Source organism: Chiloscyllium punctatum, chromosome 3 (assembly GCF_047496795.1).
Source record: "Chiloscyllium punctatum isolate Juve2018m chromosome 3, sChiPun1.3, whole genome shotgun sequence".
NCBI lineage: Eukaryota > Metazoa > Chordata > Chondrichthyes > Orectolobiformes > Hemiscylliidae > Chiloscyllium > Chiloscyllium punctatum.
In genome coordinates this window covers 34,984,029-35,002,610 of record NC_092741.1, presented here as the reverse complement: position 1 = coordinate 35,002,610, position 18,582 = coordinate 34,984,029, and the positions used below count along the sequence as shown (strand labels likewise).

Here is an 18,582-nt window from a genome sequence, read left to right as displayed (position 1 = left end):
CCCTGTCTATTCCCCAAACATACTTTAATCCTCCCGATATCACTGACTGTTGATGGAGCATATTTCCATACGTTAGAGCGCCTTGCCGAAAGCATGTCTCCTTTATCTGTGAGTAAATGGCAGCACACTATTCACCCAGAATGGCCATTGGTTCTAGTTAGTGATCAGGAACGAGTACTGTCCTTTTAGTTCTCCTCCCCTCCAGCAACCATGACCTTCTTTCTATGTGTTGACACCAGTTGCAAAGTCCCTACTTCAGCTGATTTCAGCTAAATCAACACATGTTCTGCATTATTCACATTATTAGTGAGATGTAGGTATCATTGGTTGGCCAGTATTTATTGTCTGTCTCCAGCTGCCCTTGAGAAGGTGGTGGTGAGCTGCCTTCTTGAATAGCTGCAGTCCATGTGCTGCAGCTAGATCCACAATGTCCTTAGGGAGGGAATTCAGGGTTTTTGATTCAGTGACAGTGAAGTAATGGCAATATATTTCCAAGTCAGGATGTTGAGTGATTTGGAGGGGAACTTGCAGGTGATGGCGTTCCCATGTCCTAGGGAGAAGTTGTCGTGGGTTTGGAAGATGCTTTCTCAGGATCTTTGGTGAATTTCTGCAGTGCATCTTGTGGATAGCACACACTGCTGCTAATGAGCGTTGATGGTGGAAGGAGCGGATTTTTGTGGATGTGGTGCTGGTGAAGCAGGCTACTTTGTACTCGATTGTATTGTTGGAGCTGCCATCCATCCTGGCAAATGGGGAGTATTTGTCACACTTGTCTTGTAGATGGTAGACTGGCTTTGGGGAGTCAGGAGGTGAGTTTCGTGCTGTAGTATTCCTAGCTTCTGACCTGCTCTTACAGTCAGTGTATTTATATGGTGAGTCCAATTGAGCTTCTGGGCAATGATAACTCTCAGGATGGATTTAGTGAAGACCATGGCATTGAATGTTAAGGAGCAGTGGGTAGATAGTATCTTATTGGAGGTGCTCATTGCCTGGCATTTGTGTGGCATGAATGTTACTTGCTGCTTGTCAGTCCAAGCTTTAATAACGTCCAGAACTTGTTGCTTTGGAAATGACTACTTCACAATCCTAAGTGGTGCTGAATTTTATGCAATAATCAATGAACATCCCCACCTTATGATGGAGGGGGGGTCATTAATGAAGCATCTGAAGATGTTTAGAGTCAGGACACTACTCTGAGGAACTCCTACAGGTATGTCCTTGAGCTGAGATGTCTGACCTCCAGCAACCATGACCTTCTTTCTATGTGCTAGGTATGACTCCAACCAACAGAAGAGTTTGCCCATTTTGCTAGGGCTCCGTGATGCCACGCTCAGTCAAATGTGGCCCTTGATGTGAATTTGGTAATTTTGTCCATATTTGCTCAAGGCTGGTTATGAGGTTAGGAGCGGAGTGGCCCTGGCAGAACCCAAACTGGGCTTCATTGAGCAGGTTATTGCCATGCAGATGTCGTTTGATAGCACTGTTGATGATCTCTTTCATCACTTTATCAATGATCAAGAGTAGACTAATGGAGCAGTAATTACCTGTGTTGGATTTGTCCTGCCTTTTGTGTACAGGACATGCCTGGGTAATTTTCCACATTGTCATGTAGATGAGATTAGATTACTTACGGTGTAGAAATGCGCCCTTCGGCCCAACAAGTCCACACCGACCCACCAGAGCACAACCCAACCCACTACATTTACCCCTTTACCTAACGACACTACGGGCAATTTAGCATGGCCAATTCACCTGACCTGCACATCTTTGGACTGTGGGAGGAAACCGGAGCACCCAGAGGAAACCCACGCAGACACTGGGAGAATGTGCAAACTCCACACAGTCAGTCACCTGAGTCAGGAATTGAACCCGGGTCTCTGGCGCTGTGAGGCAACAGTGCTAACCACTGTGCCACCGTGTCGCCTGTGATGCAACCTTTGTAACTGTATTGACAGCTTGAGTTGGGGAATGACAAGTTCTGGAGCACAAATCTTCAGCAACATTGCTGGAATATTGCTGGGGCCCATCTAGTGCCTCCAACTATTCTTTGATATCACATGGAGTGAATTGAATTGACTGAAGACTGTGATGCTGGGGACCACTGGAGAAGGCTGAGATGAATCATCCACTTGGCTCTTTTGGCTGAAGATTGCTGCGAATGCTTCCACCTTACCTTTTGCATTGGTGTCTTAGTCTCGTCCACATTGAGGATAGGGATATTAATGGAGTCCCCTCCTCCAGTGACTTGTTTAAATGTCCACCACCATTTACAACTGAATATGGCAGCACTGCAGAGCTTAGATCCGATCTGTTGGCTGTGGGATTCCTTAGTTCTGTCTATTGCTTGCTCCTCCTGCTCTTTGCTGTACAAGTAATCGTGCTTGGTAGCTTCACCAGGTGTCAGTTCTGATCTGTTAGATCTTGACATAGGTTAAAAATGCAACAAAGATTTATGAGGATGTTACCAGGATTGAAGGGTTTGAATTATAGGAAGAGGCGAGATAGGCTTGGACTTTTCTCACTAGAGTATTAGGAGGTTTAGGTCATGAGGGGCATAGATAAGGGAAATGATAAAAGTCTTTTCCCTAGGGTAGGCGATTTCAAAACTAGAGGACATATATTTAAGGTGAGAGGAGAAAGATTTAAAAGGGACCTGAGGTGCAACTTTGTCACACAGAGTTTGTGGAATGAACTGTCAGAGGAAGTAGTAGATACAGATATGGTTACAATATTTAAAAGACATTGGACAGGTTCATGAATAGAAAAGGGTTTAGATGGATATGGGCCAAAACCAGGTAAGTGGGACTAGTTTAGTTTGGGAAACTTGATCAGCATCGACAAGTTGGTCTGAAGGATCTGTTTTGTGCCGTATTACTCTATAACATCTCATTTTTGGGTATGCCTTGTTCTATTGCTGGCAACCCCTCCACTCTCCATTGAATCAGGGTTGATCCCCAGGCTTGAGGGTAATGGTTGGGGGTGGGATGTGCCTGGCTATGAGTTTGCAGATTGTGTAATTTTGCTGATATTGATGGCCCAGAGTGCCTCATGGAAGACCAGTCATGAGTTGCTAGATTTGTTAGAAGTGTATCCCATTTAGCATGGTGATAATGCCATACAATACCATACCATAGAAGTTATTCTCAATGTGGAAGCAGGACTTCATCTCACCAATTTAACAAGACTCTTACAGATACGGTCATTGATAAATACACCTGCAACCAGTGAATTGGTAAGGATGAGGTTAGGTATATTTGTCCTTCTTTTGGTTCCCTTACCACCTGCTGCAGACCCAGTGCAGCTCTATCCTTTCAAGGCCTGACCAGTTTGATCATTATTGCTACTGCTGAGTCACTCTTAGTAGTATGCATTGAAATCCTCCACCCAGAGTATATTTTGTGCTCTTGCCACTTCTTCAAAGTGATGTTCACCATGGAGGAATTCTGATTCATCTGTTTCGTGATAATCAGAAACTTTCCTTGCTCATGTTTAACCTGAAGCCTTGAGATTTCATGGAGTGCAGAGTCAGTGTTGAGGACTCCCTGGATAATTCCCTCCTGAATGTATGCCACTGTGCTGCCACCTTGGGGTTTGTCTTGCCAGTGGTTCAGGACATGTCAAGGGATGTTGATAGTGGTGTCTGGGACATTGTCTGTAAGGCATGATTTTCGTCAGGATGTTGCTTGATTAGTCAGTGAAACAGCTTTCCCAATTTTGGCACTAGCCCCCAGGTATTAGTAAGGAGGACTTTGCACGATCGACAGGGCTGTTTCTGCCATTTTCTTTTCTGATGCCTGGGTTGATTCATGTGGGCCATACAGTTTCATGTCTTTCTTGAGATTTTGGCAGTTAAGAGTCAGCCATATTGCTCTGGGCATGGAGTCACATGTAGGCCAGACAGGTGAGGATGGCAGATTTTCCTTCTCTGAAGGACATTAGTGAACCAGATTGACAATTGACAATGGTTTCACGGTCATCAGAAGATTCTTAATTCCAGATTTTAAAAAATTGATTCCAAATGCTGCCATCTGTAAAGGCTGGTTTCCAGTCCTGCTCCTTAGAACATAAGCTGAGTTTCTGGAATAATAGTCTAGCAATAATATCACGAGGCCATTGCCTCCTCCAGTCATAGACCTTGTCTAATTGGTACTGTTGTTGCTGCTTGCAGGATAAATAGTTGACCAAGTTGGCATTTTTATTATTGATGCAAAAAATCTCCAAGATATTAATAATAGTTAATAAGGTTTGTTTGATAGGTGCTCCAGTTGAAAAAAGTCCCTCCGTGGATTGAAATCGTTCTTATTCCAATGATGAATAAGCCCAGCATTTATCCAGGATTGTACCTCTTCACCACTATGAATCGGATGATGCGGCCTGTCAGAAACCTGGCCTTGGGAAAACAGGAGATGATTGGGACTCTTGAACAGGTACTAATATGTTAATAATGGTATCTTCACTTGATTTTGAGAAGGCTTGGCTAGCTCATTGATTTTAAGATGATTAAAAGAGTTTTGGATAAAGGAGGCCTTTGACCTATTTGATCCCCATACTAACTCTACTCTTCCCATTCCAGCATCTAACAGTTCTTTAAATAAGTCTTTTTTTTTTGTACACAGTGGACGTGTTGACATGGAAATTATCGTTTTTGATTTTTGTTCATACTGGAATCATTACTGGTTCAGATGAGTTGGAATAATTGTTAGTTAATCCTTTACTTGTGTAATACTAGTGGGACATCATGGTCCCTGAGAATTAATTTGTCTGTGTCCAGCCTATCGACTGCTGTATTCAAGTGAAAATGTTCAACCCTCTGTAAGTGGAGATAATTGGATTAAAGAAGAAACGATTTGTTTTTGATTTTTTTTCAAGAAAATAAACTGAAGTACCTAGAAATCAAAGATAAAATAGAGTTCTGTCCCTTTTAGTATTAATGAGCACAATTTTGCTACAGTTCTGAGAAACATTATGCTGGTATTTACAATATGTTTTGTTGTCATGCAGCTGTACATGAATATTGCTATCACTGAGACGGATATCTTGCCGGGAGTTACGAGCCATCAGGAGCTTTTTCCTCATGCCATGCTGAGTGTTGTGGCTAATTTCATCCCATACTCTGATCATAATCAAAGTCCTAGGAACATGTATCAGTGTCAGATGGGTAAGTAAAAATGGAACCAAACAACAGATTACTATTTAGAAATTTTATAAGCCTCAGCCTTTTCCCTTTTCTCAATCTGCCCACAAGGATGTTGGTCCCCTTCCATTTTGGCTGGAACCTGTCCCTCTTACACGGGTCATTTTTACCTCTGAAAAGATCCAAAGGTGCAACAATGTGAATTCTTGCCCCCTGCACCAACTTCTCAGCCACACATTCACGTGCTCTACCCTCTTATTCCTACTCTCACTAGCACATGGCATCGATAGTAGTCCAGATATTACTACCATTGAGGACCTACTTTTAAATCTCCTGCCTAGTTTCTTATATTCTGTCTGCAGAACCTCATCCCTTTCCCTACTTATGTTGTTAGTGTCAATGTACACAGCCACCTCCTGCTGATCATTCTCCCCTTTCATAATATTCGGCACCTTCTTTGAGACATCTTAAACTCTGGTACCAGGGAGGCAACATATCATCCTGCTTTCTGCAGAAACATCTGTCTGTGCTCCCAGGCTAGAGGGTCCCATATTACAATCAATCACTTGGAACCTGACATACCCTTTATTACATTAGAGCCGGTCACAGTACTAGAAATCTGGCTGTCACTGCTATACTCCTGAGAACCCATTTCCCTGTCCTCCCGTAGTATCCAAAACAGCATGTTTGAGATGGGGATAGCCACAGGAGACTCCTGCACTACCTGGTCACTGGCTACTGCTCACCATTCCTGTACAGTCAACCATCTACCTCTCTCCATCTGCAGTGTCTCCACTTTCCTGAAATTGCCAGCCATTACACCTCCCTCGCCGTCACTTGTGCTCACTCTCCCTAGCTGTTTTCTGTTATGAAGAATGGTCATTTGACTCAAAACGTTAACAATGTTTTTCTCTCCACAGTTGCTGCCAGATTTGCTGAGTATCTCTGGCACGTTTTACTTTTGTTTCAATCTGTTCTTTCCATCTGCAAACAACATGGCCCTATGTAATGATCTATGTAACTTCCAATTGTATAATTCCTAATGTATGAGATCTTATCCTGCCAACCAATGTAGGATTGTCAGTCAGGCTTGAGATGTGGTTGACTTGCATATAATGGAAGTTATGTGTATTAATATGTTGGGCCCTGTTCTTTGCAGATAGAATGAATAGACACATGCTTTGTGCCTGCTTCAACTTGACAGAATAGGGGATGAACATTTGCTGATTAATTTTTCAGGCAGTGCTGTAACCAGTTAGAGTTAAGAATTCTGTTGATAAATCAGAGGATTAGGAAGTTTAAGAATACCATGACTCTGATGGAGAGGAAGAATAAAATACAAAAACAATCTAGCAAAAGACTTAAAAATGGAATCTATCAAAGCTTCTCCAGGTATGTAGAAAGTGCACTTTGGCTAAAATAAACGTGAGTCTATCAAAAACAGAAGTCAGGAGAATTTATAGTGGGGAGCAAAGAAATAGCAGAGAAGCAAAATGATTACTTTTGTGTCTGTTTTCACTGAGGAAGATACAAGAATTCCTCCAAAGTTAGAGATCCAAACGAAGATGAAGAATGGAAGTTCAAGGAATTCAATAGTAGTGAGAAGGTTATACTGGAAAAAATTAATATGTTGATAAGTCACTGGAACTTTATGGTCTACAGAGTGTTAAAGGAGGTGTCTGTAAGATGGTTGATGCATTGGTAATCATATTCCAAAATTCTCTTGGTTCTGGAAGAAATGGCTGAAGAACTGAATAATTACTTTGTGTCAGTATTCTTGGTGGAATACATGAATAATATCACAAAAATTCAAGGGAGTAAGGGGATAGAGCTGAGGACTGTGGCCATCATCAAGAAGATGCTAGAAAAACTGAATGGCATAAATCACTTGAACCACATGGACTACACCTCAGAGTTCTAATGGAGATAGCTGAAAGAGATAGTGGAGGCATTATTGGTAATCTTTCAGGAATCAATAGAATCGGGGGGGGTCCCAGAGGGCTTGAAAATTGCTAACGTGACACCCCTGTTTAAAAGAGGAGTAAGGCAGAAAGTGGAAAATTATAGCGTGGGAAAGAGTGAGGTCGTGCACCTTGATGGGAAGAATAGAGACATGGACTAGTTTCTAAATGGGGAGAAAATTAAGAAGTCTGAAATGCAAAGGGACTTGAAAGTTCTAGCCCAGGATTCTTCCGAGGTAAACTTGGTTGAGCCACTATTAAGGAAGGCAAATGCAATGATGGCATTTATTTTGAAGGACTTGAATGTAAAAGCAGGGATGTACTTCTGAGCTCCGTAAGGCTCTGGTCAGGCCTCATTTGGAGCGTTGTCCGCAGTTTTGGGCCCCATATCTCAGGAACGCCCTGGAGTGTGTTCAGAGGAGATTCGTGGGAATGGTCCCAAGACTGAAAACTTAACATATGAAGACCCTGGGTCTATACTTGAAGTTTAGAAGTTTGAGTGGGAGATCTAATTGAAACTTACAGAATATTGAATGGCCTGGACAGAGTGGATGTTGGGAAGATGTTTCCATTGTAGGGAGAGACTATAACCTGAGGGCACAGCCTTAGAGTAAAGGGTAGACCTTTTTGAACAGAGATGAGGAGAAACTTTTTTAGTGGTGAATCTATGGAATTAACTGCCACAGAAGTCTGTGGAGGCCAGGTTATTGAGTCTATTTAAGACTGAGATAGATTGGTTCTTAATTGTAAAGGAGATCAAGGGTTATGGGGAGAAAGCGGGAGAATGGGGTTCAGAAACTTATCAGACATGATTGAATGGCAGAGCAGACTCGATGGGCTGAATGGCCTAAATTCTGCTCCTATGTCTTATGATTCCTGCAGATTGGAAGCTTGAATTTGTCAACCTACTACTTACAAAAGAAGCAAAGGTCAAAACAGAACTGTAGATTCCTCAGTCTTACATCATTAGTGGAGAAAATGCTAAAATTTATGACGAACGTTGTGATTGATGTATTTTTGCATAAAAATGATCTGATTGGGCATAGTCAGTATGGATTTGCAAATGGACACATCATGACAAAGGTAGTTTCTTGAAATGTTACTAACAAAATTAAAAAGTTGCTGAATGTTTTATATTTGGATTTTCAGCAGGCTTTTGATCCGATCTCCTACAGGTGGTTAGTTAGTAAAATTAAAGGATGTGGTGCAGGAGGCAATGTACTAGCATGAATTAAGGCCTGGCTAATAGAAAAACACAGTAGAAATAAATGAGGATTCCTGTAATAGCAGACTGCGTAGTGGTGTATTGCAAAGATCATTAGTTGGATTCCACCATTTACAGTATATATCAGTGATCTGCCATGGAAACCAAATGTACTATTTCCAGTTTTGTAAACGATACTAAGCTAAGCAAGAATGTGAAGTGAGGAAAATGTAAAATGTTTTCAGGAAGTTTAGGATAGGCTTAGTGATTGTAGATGGAATATAATGTGTGAAATGTGAAGTTATCCACTTGGTAGGAAGGACAGACATGATGGATATTTCTTGAATGATGAAAGATTGGAAAGTGTAGGAGTCATAGAATCCCTGCAGTGTGGAAGCAGGCCATTTGGCTCACTGAGTCCATGCTGACCCACAAAAGAACATCCTATCCAGACCCACTCCCCTACCTTATCCCTGTAACCCTGCATTTCCCATGGATAACCCACCTAGCCTGCACGTCGTTGAGCTGTGGCAAGAAACCATAAGACCTGGAGGAAACCCACACAGACGTGGGGAAAACATGGTCACTCAAGGATGGAATTGAACCCAGGTCCTTGGTGCTTTGAGACAGCAGTTCTGATCACTGAGCCACCATTTGAAGATGTGCAAAGGGACTTAAGTGTCCTTGTGAATATGCCACTGAAGGTTAATGTGCAGATGCAGCAAGCCATTAGGAAGACAAATGGAATGTTAGCCATTATTGCAAAAGGATTTAAGTGCAGGAATAGTGCTTCATTTGATTAGGAGCTTGGTTAGACAGTTCCTGGGTATAAGTTTGAGCTTATCTCTGGAAATATATTATTGCCATAGATAAGAGTACAACAAAGTTTCACCAGACTTTTTTTTTTCTGAAATGGTTGTTCTGTCCATTGAAGCGAGGTTATCAGGGGTTAAATAGCAATGAGAATCTATGGTTATAATCAGATCAGCCACATCGTATTAAATGACAGAGCAGGTTCAAGAGATTGAATGGCCTGTTCCTGCTCCTTATATGTGGTGCGATAGGATAAATAATAAATTAATTGTGAAACCAGATTTTTCAAATTACATGTTAAGTGCTTAGCTTATTCATTTTGTGTATTGATTATACATTATAATTCAGTAAGTGATTTATTTTCATTCCTTTATAGGCAAGCAAACAATGGGATTTCCGTTATACACTTATCCAGACAGGTCTGATAATAAACTCTATCGCCTACAAACTCCTCAGAGTCCTCTCGTGCGACCGCACATGTATGACTTCTTTAATATGGATAACTATCCCATAGGGACAAATGCTATTGTAGCTGTCATCTCATACACTGGATATGACATGGAAGATGCTATGGTGTGTATTTGTTTTTTAATTGAGTTCAGCTCCACTGAGTATACGTTGCTACATTCCAAGTGGGAGACTAATGGATTCAAATCATTGTAACAAGTGGTGTTCTTACCTTCCCTTAAAGGGTGCACACTTTATTTTTTCCTTAGTGATTGAAAGCCCCACCTGGATTGATCACCTTTGTTATTGAGAGGAACACCTGTTTTACAGACTTCTGTCAGTGCTAATCTATTCCAACTCCTCTCTCATTTCTTAGTATAGGAGACCTATAAAATCCTCCAACTCAACTAGAGCAGGTATATTGATGATCATGTACATGTTGATAGGTTTAGTTATCTTGCATTAATACTGACATTTAGAAATCATTGAGGTAAATTTATGAAAGTAATCACTGCCTACCTCCTGTTTTATTATCTGGATTTTACAGTGCAGATTTTAACTTATGCCTTTCATACATAAGTCCAGCTTTTCTATGTGATTTGATTTAGAAAATAACATTTTCCATTTAAATGGGAGCAGCTGTCCTATTGAGCAAGCAGCAGTCACTGATGCCCTTATCAAAATTGCAACATGTACCAGTTCATGTGTGTACATGTAAATATATAGATCACAAGTGTGGTAAGGTCCATTAGATCCATAAATCTCATTTTCACAGATTGTTATTCTCTGTAATGAAGCATTAACCAATGAGTTAGACAGTGGATTCTGGACCAAGGTATGAGTCCAGCTCAATCTGATTGGATGAAAGTATCCTCGTGTCACTGTAAGGAACCACTGTGAAAATTGGAACAATGCTAAGAAGATAGCTGGTGAAGCAAATGGAAGGTGGCACACTGGTTCAGTTTGTGATATTCTCTGAAGTTTGAAAAGGGCACTACAGAACGAGTTTTAGTCTGCATCTGATTTAAGATTGCATCATACTGGCACTAGATGCTTGAAATAGAAATATCCATTTAACTGTATCCCATATTAGCATGTAACTCAGGTACACTCAGTTCTGCTTTTCCGCACATTTCTTCAAAATGAATTGGTTATAACGCGATTGAAGAATTTAGACCATTATTTCTAGAACGCAAATTTTCATTGCTTGTATTAGCTATAACGTGATTCCAAGCCCATTAGTTTAAATGATACTGCTATTGCGTGATTTTCTTATAACATAGTGTGACTCAGGAACGGAACTGTCGCTATTATTTTAACAAGCCCTAAAGTATTTCTGATCATCACTATTAAGAAATGTTATTGGTTAAATTTGTAGAGTTTGGGGAGAAACCTATTTCTAATGCATTCTGTTTAGTTTTGGAAAATATTTTTATGTTGAATTAGCTATATGCATTATTGATTCTAACAGCATATATTTCTCTGTACATAAAATAACAGATTGTCAACAAGGCATCCTGGGAGCGAGGATTTGCCCATGGAAGTGTTTATAAGACTGAAATGATAGACCTTGAACAAAAGGTTAAGCAAAACGATGGTATCTTTGTGTTTGGTGTCAAACCTGGTGATAAACGAGCAGCTCAGAAACTTGATGACGATGGATTGCCGTTCATTGGGGCTGTCCTGGAGTATGGTGATCCGTTTTATAGTTATGTGAATCTCAACACTGGAGATAGTTCTGTGGTGTACTACAAGTAAGTTTTAAAAAAATAATCTCTGGTACAGAAACAAATGTTGTTACATCCTTAACATATCAGAGTTTCTTTGCATTGTTCTTGTCAGCAGATCCACCTGAAACCTGAACTGGAATTTGTTTCTTGTAACTTTTTACATGCATGACTAGATGTCTTTTTGCATATTTGCTGACAGACATGATCACATTTTTCTGTTAATATATACTATATTTAAAGAAATGCATTAACTGGTAATTCATTCTGTTGCTATTTTTGGGATTTTACTGTTGCAGATTAGGCTGCTGTGTCAGACTACGCAGCGACAGTGACTACATTTCAGTAATGTGTTTGCTTTTCATGTGATTAAGATGCTTTGATGGTATGATTAAAGCAATTTACTACTGCAAATCCTTCCCTTTTTGTAATACACAAACCCAGAGATGCAGTCAGAAAATTTAACCAGACTCCCATCCTCTCCTCAAAGAAGATAATATTCCAGAGGTTTTGGTAAAATATGGTCACTTCTGACTTGGCTACATTTCATTTCCAGCTGAGAGCACAGTTTGTGGGTGAAATCCCATTGTGATATGTAACAATCATAAAATGAACATGCTTGAGTTTGGGGAAGTACTTTTTAACCTGATACTGAGCTTTAAACATTGTGAATAGATTTAACCTCTTTTAATGTGCTTATTTTCCTGCAGGAGCAAAGAAAACTGCATTGTAGATAACATTAAAGTCTGTAGCAATGACAATGGAACAGCACTGTTTAAACGTGTGTGCATCACTATGAGGGTCCCTCGTAATCCCACTATTGGAGATAAGTTTGCTAGTCGACATGGTCAAAAGGGCATCTTGAGTCGATTGTGGCCAGCAGAGGACATGCCGTTCACAGAAAGTGGAATGACGCCAGACATTCTGTTCAATCCCCATGGATTCCCTTCACGTATGACCATTGGGATGCTGATTGAAAGCATGGCAGGTAAGTCTGCTGCTATGCATGGCCTGTGCCATGATGCCACACCATTCATGTTCTCTGAGGAAAGTTCTGCCTTGGAGTACTTTGGGAAGATGTTGCAAGCTGCTGGCTACAACTACTACGGTACAGAAAGGATCTACAGTGGCATCAGTGGGATGGAGTTGGAAGCAGATATCTTCATCGGGGTGGTTTACTACCAGCGCCTGCGTCACATGGTATCTGACAAGTTCCAAGTTAGAACTACTGGGGTGAGGGATAAAGTGACGAATCAGCCTTTGGGAGGGAGAAATGTCCAGGGTGGTATTCGATTTGGGGAGATGGAACGTGATGCTCTGTTGGCACATGGAACGTCCTTCTTGCTTCAAGATCGCCTGTTCAATTGCTCCGACCGTTCTGTAGCCCATGTGTGCACCAAGTGCAGCAGCCTTCTGTCACCAGTACTGGAAAAGCCCCCGCCATTGTGGTCTGCCACACGTCACAGGAAGTACCAGTGTACTCTGTGCCATCAGTCAGGTACCATTGAGATTGTCTCTGTGCCTTATGTTTTTCGATACTTTGTAGCTGAACTGGCAGCGATGAACATTAGTGTTCAACTTGACGTGAGATGATATGACAGATTCACTTTAGTGGTTTTTAAATTAAGTGAATTTCACTCAGTCTGTCCATTTTATACAGTGAGTGAGCAAAGGTGACATCTGGTAATAACTGCTGTGCTGAAAGATCAATGAAACTATTTCAAACTGATTTATATTTAGATCTTGCTGTCGACTCTTGGTGGCAGCACATGCACTGGTATTTCATGGAATTTGTCTGAGAATTAAGTTACTTTTGACTGAATGTAAATAACAAACCAGAAGTTACATTTATCAGAGGATCTTTTGAGTAAATTGTATTCTACACCATAATATTTACAGACTTTAACATGATTTAATTTTGTTGTCCTAAAAGAAATTGCAGTCTCAATGCACAGTCTGAAATCTATGTTATGAAGATCTGAGGAGTGCTGCTATGCAAAGAGCTCAACAATAAATATCATTTATTTTTGAAGAAAAATTGCTTTTACTCTCCTTTTGAAGCATTATTTGTGTCAGAAGAACTCCTTCTGATCCACTTGAGCTCATTCTCAAATTTGAGCTTTGGCACTTTAAAAGAGACTGTCTACTACAATGAACCGTTTTCTCTTTTGGATCTTCATTACCTCCCTGGATGGAGTTTGATTACTTGCACCCATCACAGGAAAAGGAAAATCAGAATTTTTCAAATTGTGATTTCAATTGATGACTGGGAGAAAACCTCACTGCTGAAGTCTTTTACATGAGATATTAAGGATACTTTCTGCTTGTTATAATGACCAGGATTAAAAATTGTTGCACTTTTATCTGAAAATTTCTTCCTTAACCAATATTAGAACAAACTATTCATTTGGTCATTCATCTCATCATTGCTTGAGTAAATTATTATATTTCTGTGTACTAAAAAGACTTAGCATTTTGCTTAGGGCAAAATATAATTAGACGGATCTGCTATTTATACTAAGGTATTATGCAGACATGAGTCTTCAAGTATTGTGTAAAAAGTTCCAGCAGAATTTGTCTTTTGTTGTAATCTTGCACCTGGTTCACAAATCTGAGTTACGGCTTGAAGAATCAAATGTTAGTACACATGAATCTTTCACTTTACACATAATTGAAACGCTTCAGGGATCTCATGTTATAAACTATTATATCCAGAAATTCTGAAGAGAACTTTAAGCAGTTTGTGATAGCTGCTGATTTAATATTTACAAAATGCTTCAGTACCTGATATACAAAATTCCTGATTAAAGTGATAACTATCGCAATCTCACAAGAAACTTTGATAATTTTATAGAATTTGCATTGACTCCATACCTTGAGTACTAGATTCATTAATCATCACTATGACAAGGAAAACATTAAAGGGAGTGTAGATAAGAACCAAAGGACTGTTCCTACCACTTAATGGTTTGAATCTTCAGGACAACTGGGCCTTTCAACTCTGAAAGGAGATCTTGTGGAGGTGTCTTTAGGGTACTTTAGGGTACAGAAAGTAAACACAGAATAATACCTTAAATTATAAAAATGTTAAAAATTCTTGAGGCCAGTGTTTATTTCTTACCCTAGTTGTCTTGTGAAAATGGTATTGAGATATCTCTTTGAACTGCAGGTCTGTGTCGTCAGGGTGCTTCTCAACACTATTACAATCCAGCAGTTTGAGTTGGGTTTTTGTGACAATCTAACACTTCAACACTCCACTGAAGTTCTACCAGTTAAACATAGTATTTTTGAATGGGGGACCCCTAGCCTGGGAATCTGCAATCCTACGATTGTTCGTCATATTGCTCACCTTGTAAGCCTCTTTCCTGCACACAGGAACACCAGCAACAGTTGGATGAGGCCCTTAAGTATTAAGCATTGATTGTCCACTTAAAGGTCTCAATTGGCAATGGGATGGGAAGTTGTTGAAGGCCCATTCAGTCTCATTCTTCACTGGAATGGGCAGAAGGCTGATGGAATCTCCACCTGCTACCCTCCTCATAATTAAATGTCCTCCTTTCCCTACTGTCCATGAAGGCACAAAATTCAATCCTAGTCTGTCACACACCATACAACAATGGAACACCCATTCAGACTATAAAAAGCTATTTGAAAACTACTAGCAGAACATTTTTCATACAATTTACCAATACACGGAACAAATCTTTTGTTTTTAAAAACAAACAGTTGGATGCTACAGAGTGGTGGAAGACTTATGGATATCAGACTCTCTACATAGATGAATTAAGATGGGTTGTATTGTCTTCCTCATGCAGATTGCACTTGTTACATTTTAAATGGGATGAATGTAGCTTCAGCTCAGGTTGTAATGGTGAATCAACTTAAACACAGTGCATTATATAAAAGAAATTATGGCCTATCCACATTCTTCTCCACAGGTTTTGCTTTTTTTTCTCTATGAAGCAATTTTGAACCCAAAAATTAAGTTTGGATTATTCAAATCTGCAGGTTAAAAAAAGCATTTTGAAATCTTTCCTGTAATATGCATGTGCTATCTGTGCACAATTGTGGATCAGAAACTGCAGTAATATAATCCCAAAAATTGTGCAATGTCTGATTATAATCAGTTCATATATGATGCAGACAGCTACTGGTGCCTTGCAGTAACTAGGCATCATATTTTAACATTTTGTTCTGACCAAAAGCTTTGTGCCATCAATTTATCTTTATTATCTGATTTATGTACAGATTTCATCAACAGCTACGTGCACTTCTGCTCCTAGGTACATTCCAACCTTTCATTCAACCCATGGTTATTTGAGATGCATGTGACTGCAGAACATCCATTATAAATTGCGAATCTGCAATTTGCATACAGTGCCTTAATGTATGAAAATGTATGAAGAGGAATCTGGCATCCTTTTATCATGAGAATTTATATATTTTTAAATCAGGACTGTGGAAAAATAGCTGAGATGAATTCCTTTTTACTATTCACTTGAGTAGAACTGTAGTAGGCATTTGAACTTTACTATAAACTTATTTTATTGAGCATAGTTGTTGCATCTAAAATTTTTCTTCTACTTTAATACAAATCTCATACTCATGCAAAATAAAATTAAGGCAGTAGTGATTCAAGGAGTATCTTAGAGGTAGGTGAGGCAGAGCGCTTTAGGGAGGAAATTCCAGAATTTGGGGCCAAGGCAGCTGAATGATCTCCATTACAGGTCACCTTAATGAAGCCTTTGCAGGCAGTCAGCATTATAGTAGTAATGCCGCTGGACTAGTAATCCAGATTGTCAGACTAATGTTCTGGTAACATAGGTTTGAATCACGGTAATTCAATAAAATCTATTAAAATCTAGCCTAATGATAACAATATAACCATTGTAATTTATTGAAAAACCCATCTAGTCCATAAATGTCCTATAAGAATGAAATCTGTTAATCTTACCTATTCTGGTCTACGTGTAACTTCAGATTCACAGAAATATAGTTTCTTAATTGCCCTCTGGGCAATCTGAGATGGGCAATAAATAATGGCCTAGACAACAATGGTGGTATCCTATTTTCTTTTAAAAACAATCATTGACCATAAGACATAGGAGCAGAAATTAGGCCATTCAGCCCGTCAAGATTGTTGTACCATTCAATCATGGCTGTTAAGTGTCTCAACCCCATTCTCTCGCTTTCTCCCTGTAACCCTTGAGACTAAAGAATCTATCTCAGTCTTAAATATACTCAATGACATGGTCTCTACAGCCTTCTGTGGCAATGAATTCCATAGATTCACCACTCTGGCTGAAGAAGTTTCTCTTTGCTTCTGTTCTAAGAGGTCTTCCCTTTATTCTAAGGCTGTGCCCTCTGGTCTCAGTCTTTCCTACCAGTAGAAACATCTTCCCAACAAATACTCTGTCCAGGCTATTCAGTATTCTGTTTGTTTCAATTAGATCCCCCCCCCCCCCCCCCATATCCTTCGAAACCCCCATCGAGTATAAACCCAGAGCCCTCAAATGTTCCTCATATGTTAAACTTTTCATTCCTGGGACCATCTTATGAACCTCCTGTGAACACACTCCAGGACCAGTACATCTTCCTGGGATATGGGGCTTAAAACTGCGCACAATAGTCCAAATGTGTTCTGGGTAGATTCACTGTTACTGTTAGTTTTTCTGGTAGGGATAATGTGGAGGCAAAGGTGATTGACTAAGGTGGACAAAGTTAAAAATCTCACAATACCAGGTTATAGTACAACAGGTTTATTTGGAAGTACAAGCTTTTGGAGTGCTACTCCTCATCAGTTAACTAGTGGGGCAGGATCATAGGACACAGAATATATAGTAAAATAGATTATAAATTCTGTGTCCTATGATCCTGCCCCACTAGATATCTGACTAAGGAGCAGTGCTCTGAAAGCTTGTACTTTCAAATAAACCTGTTGGACTATAACCTGGACCTGTGATTTTTAATCTGGTAGGGGTATACAGGGCCTTGTGGTATAGTGTGGGAGAGGAAAACAAGAAGTGGCTTTTAAACACAATGTATGATAGCAATTAGGTACAGTTTACATTGGTATGAATGAACATGGTATGGGATTGAGGGAGACATCAATGTTAGGTCTTTATCCCTTTGAAGCCCAAAGGTGTTTTTATTTTCTTTTGCTCCACTCCATGTGATATGATTTTGGGTAGTGCTTAATGTACTCTTCAGAATGAACTCTTTTAGACTCTTATGCCCTCGTACAACAGAAGGCATGGCTGGCAATGGTACAGCAGTTAAATATGGCAATGCTGAAGAGGCCAGACTTAGAGGAGTGCTGTTGTCTCAGTCGTAGGTCTGGAGGACATTATAGAGAAATGGAGGGTCAAGGCATAGAAGAATTTGAAAACAAGCGTGGGAATTTTAAAACTGAGGCATTGTTTAACTGGGAATCCGAGGAGTGTGGCCCAGGAATTGGCCCATTCCACCTGCAATATTATTATTAAGCTTTCACCTACATGATTTCAAATAAACCAGTTGGACTATAAAATAGTGTCGTGTGATTTCTGACCTTTTATGCTTCAATGAGGATGCCTGATTCTTTTAAACTCCAGAGAATATAGTCCAGTTTTAATTCATTCAAGGGTTGTTGATATCATTAGCTAGAGCGGCTTTTGTGGCCCATCCATAGTTGGCATTCAGGAGGTGGTGGTGAGCTGCCGCCTTGAACTCTTGCAGTCTATGGGGTGTCAGTACATCCACAGTGCTGCTAGGAAGTGTTCCCTGGACACTGTCAGTGTGGAGTTTGCACATTCTCCCCATGTCTGCGTGGGTTTCCTCCGGGTGCTCCGGTTTCCTCCCACAGTCCGAAGATGTGCAGGTTAGGTGAATTGGCCATGCTAAATTGCCCATAGTGTTAGGTGCAGGGGTAAATGTAAGGGAATGGGTCGGTGTGGACTTGTTGGGCCAAAGGGCCTGTTTCCACACCTAAGTAATCTAGTAATCTTTAACTTTGCAACTTTGAAAGAGTGGAAGCATAGTTCCAAGTTAGTATGGTGTGGAGCCTAGAGAGGAACTTAGTGCTACCATGCATCTGCTGCACTTCTGGATGGGAGAATTTGGAAGGTGGTATTGAGGCAGTCTTAATGAATTTGTATAGTGCACCTTGTAGATTGTGTACATTGCCAGTACTGTGGTGGTGGTGAAGGGAGTGCAAGTTCAAATTTGTAGATAAAAGTTTTAATTGATTGGCTGCTTTGTTCTAAATGGCATCAAACCTCAGGCAAGTGAAATGTATTTTCAAAGTATGGACGGCAC

At 40.2% G+C, this 18,582-nt stretch overlaps 1 protein-coding gene across 1 annotated transcript in view; it reads left to right on the top strand.

The window, feature by feature from the left end:
* Positions 1 to 13,324, top strand: part of polr1b (RNA polymerase I subunit B) — a 41,099-nt gene extending 27,775 nt beyond the window's left edge. The window contains exons 11-15 of the mRNA XM_072551391.1: positions 4,257 to 4,427; positions 5,002 to 5,158; positions 9,489 to 9,685; positions 11,060 to 11,313; positions 11,997 to 13,324. Of these exons, the coding sequence (XP_072407492.1) occupies positions 4,257 to 4,427; positions 5,002 to 5,158; positions 9,489 to 9,685; positions 11,060 to 11,313; positions 11,997 to 12,879 (1,662 nt within the window). The 3' untranslated portion in view covers positions 12,880 to 13,324. The remainder of the gene's footprint in view (positions 1 to 4,256; positions 4,428 to 5,001; positions 5,159 to 9,488; positions 9,686 to 11,059; positions 11,314 to 11,996) is intronic.
* Positions 13,325 to 18,582: the final 5,258 nt, after the last annotated feature.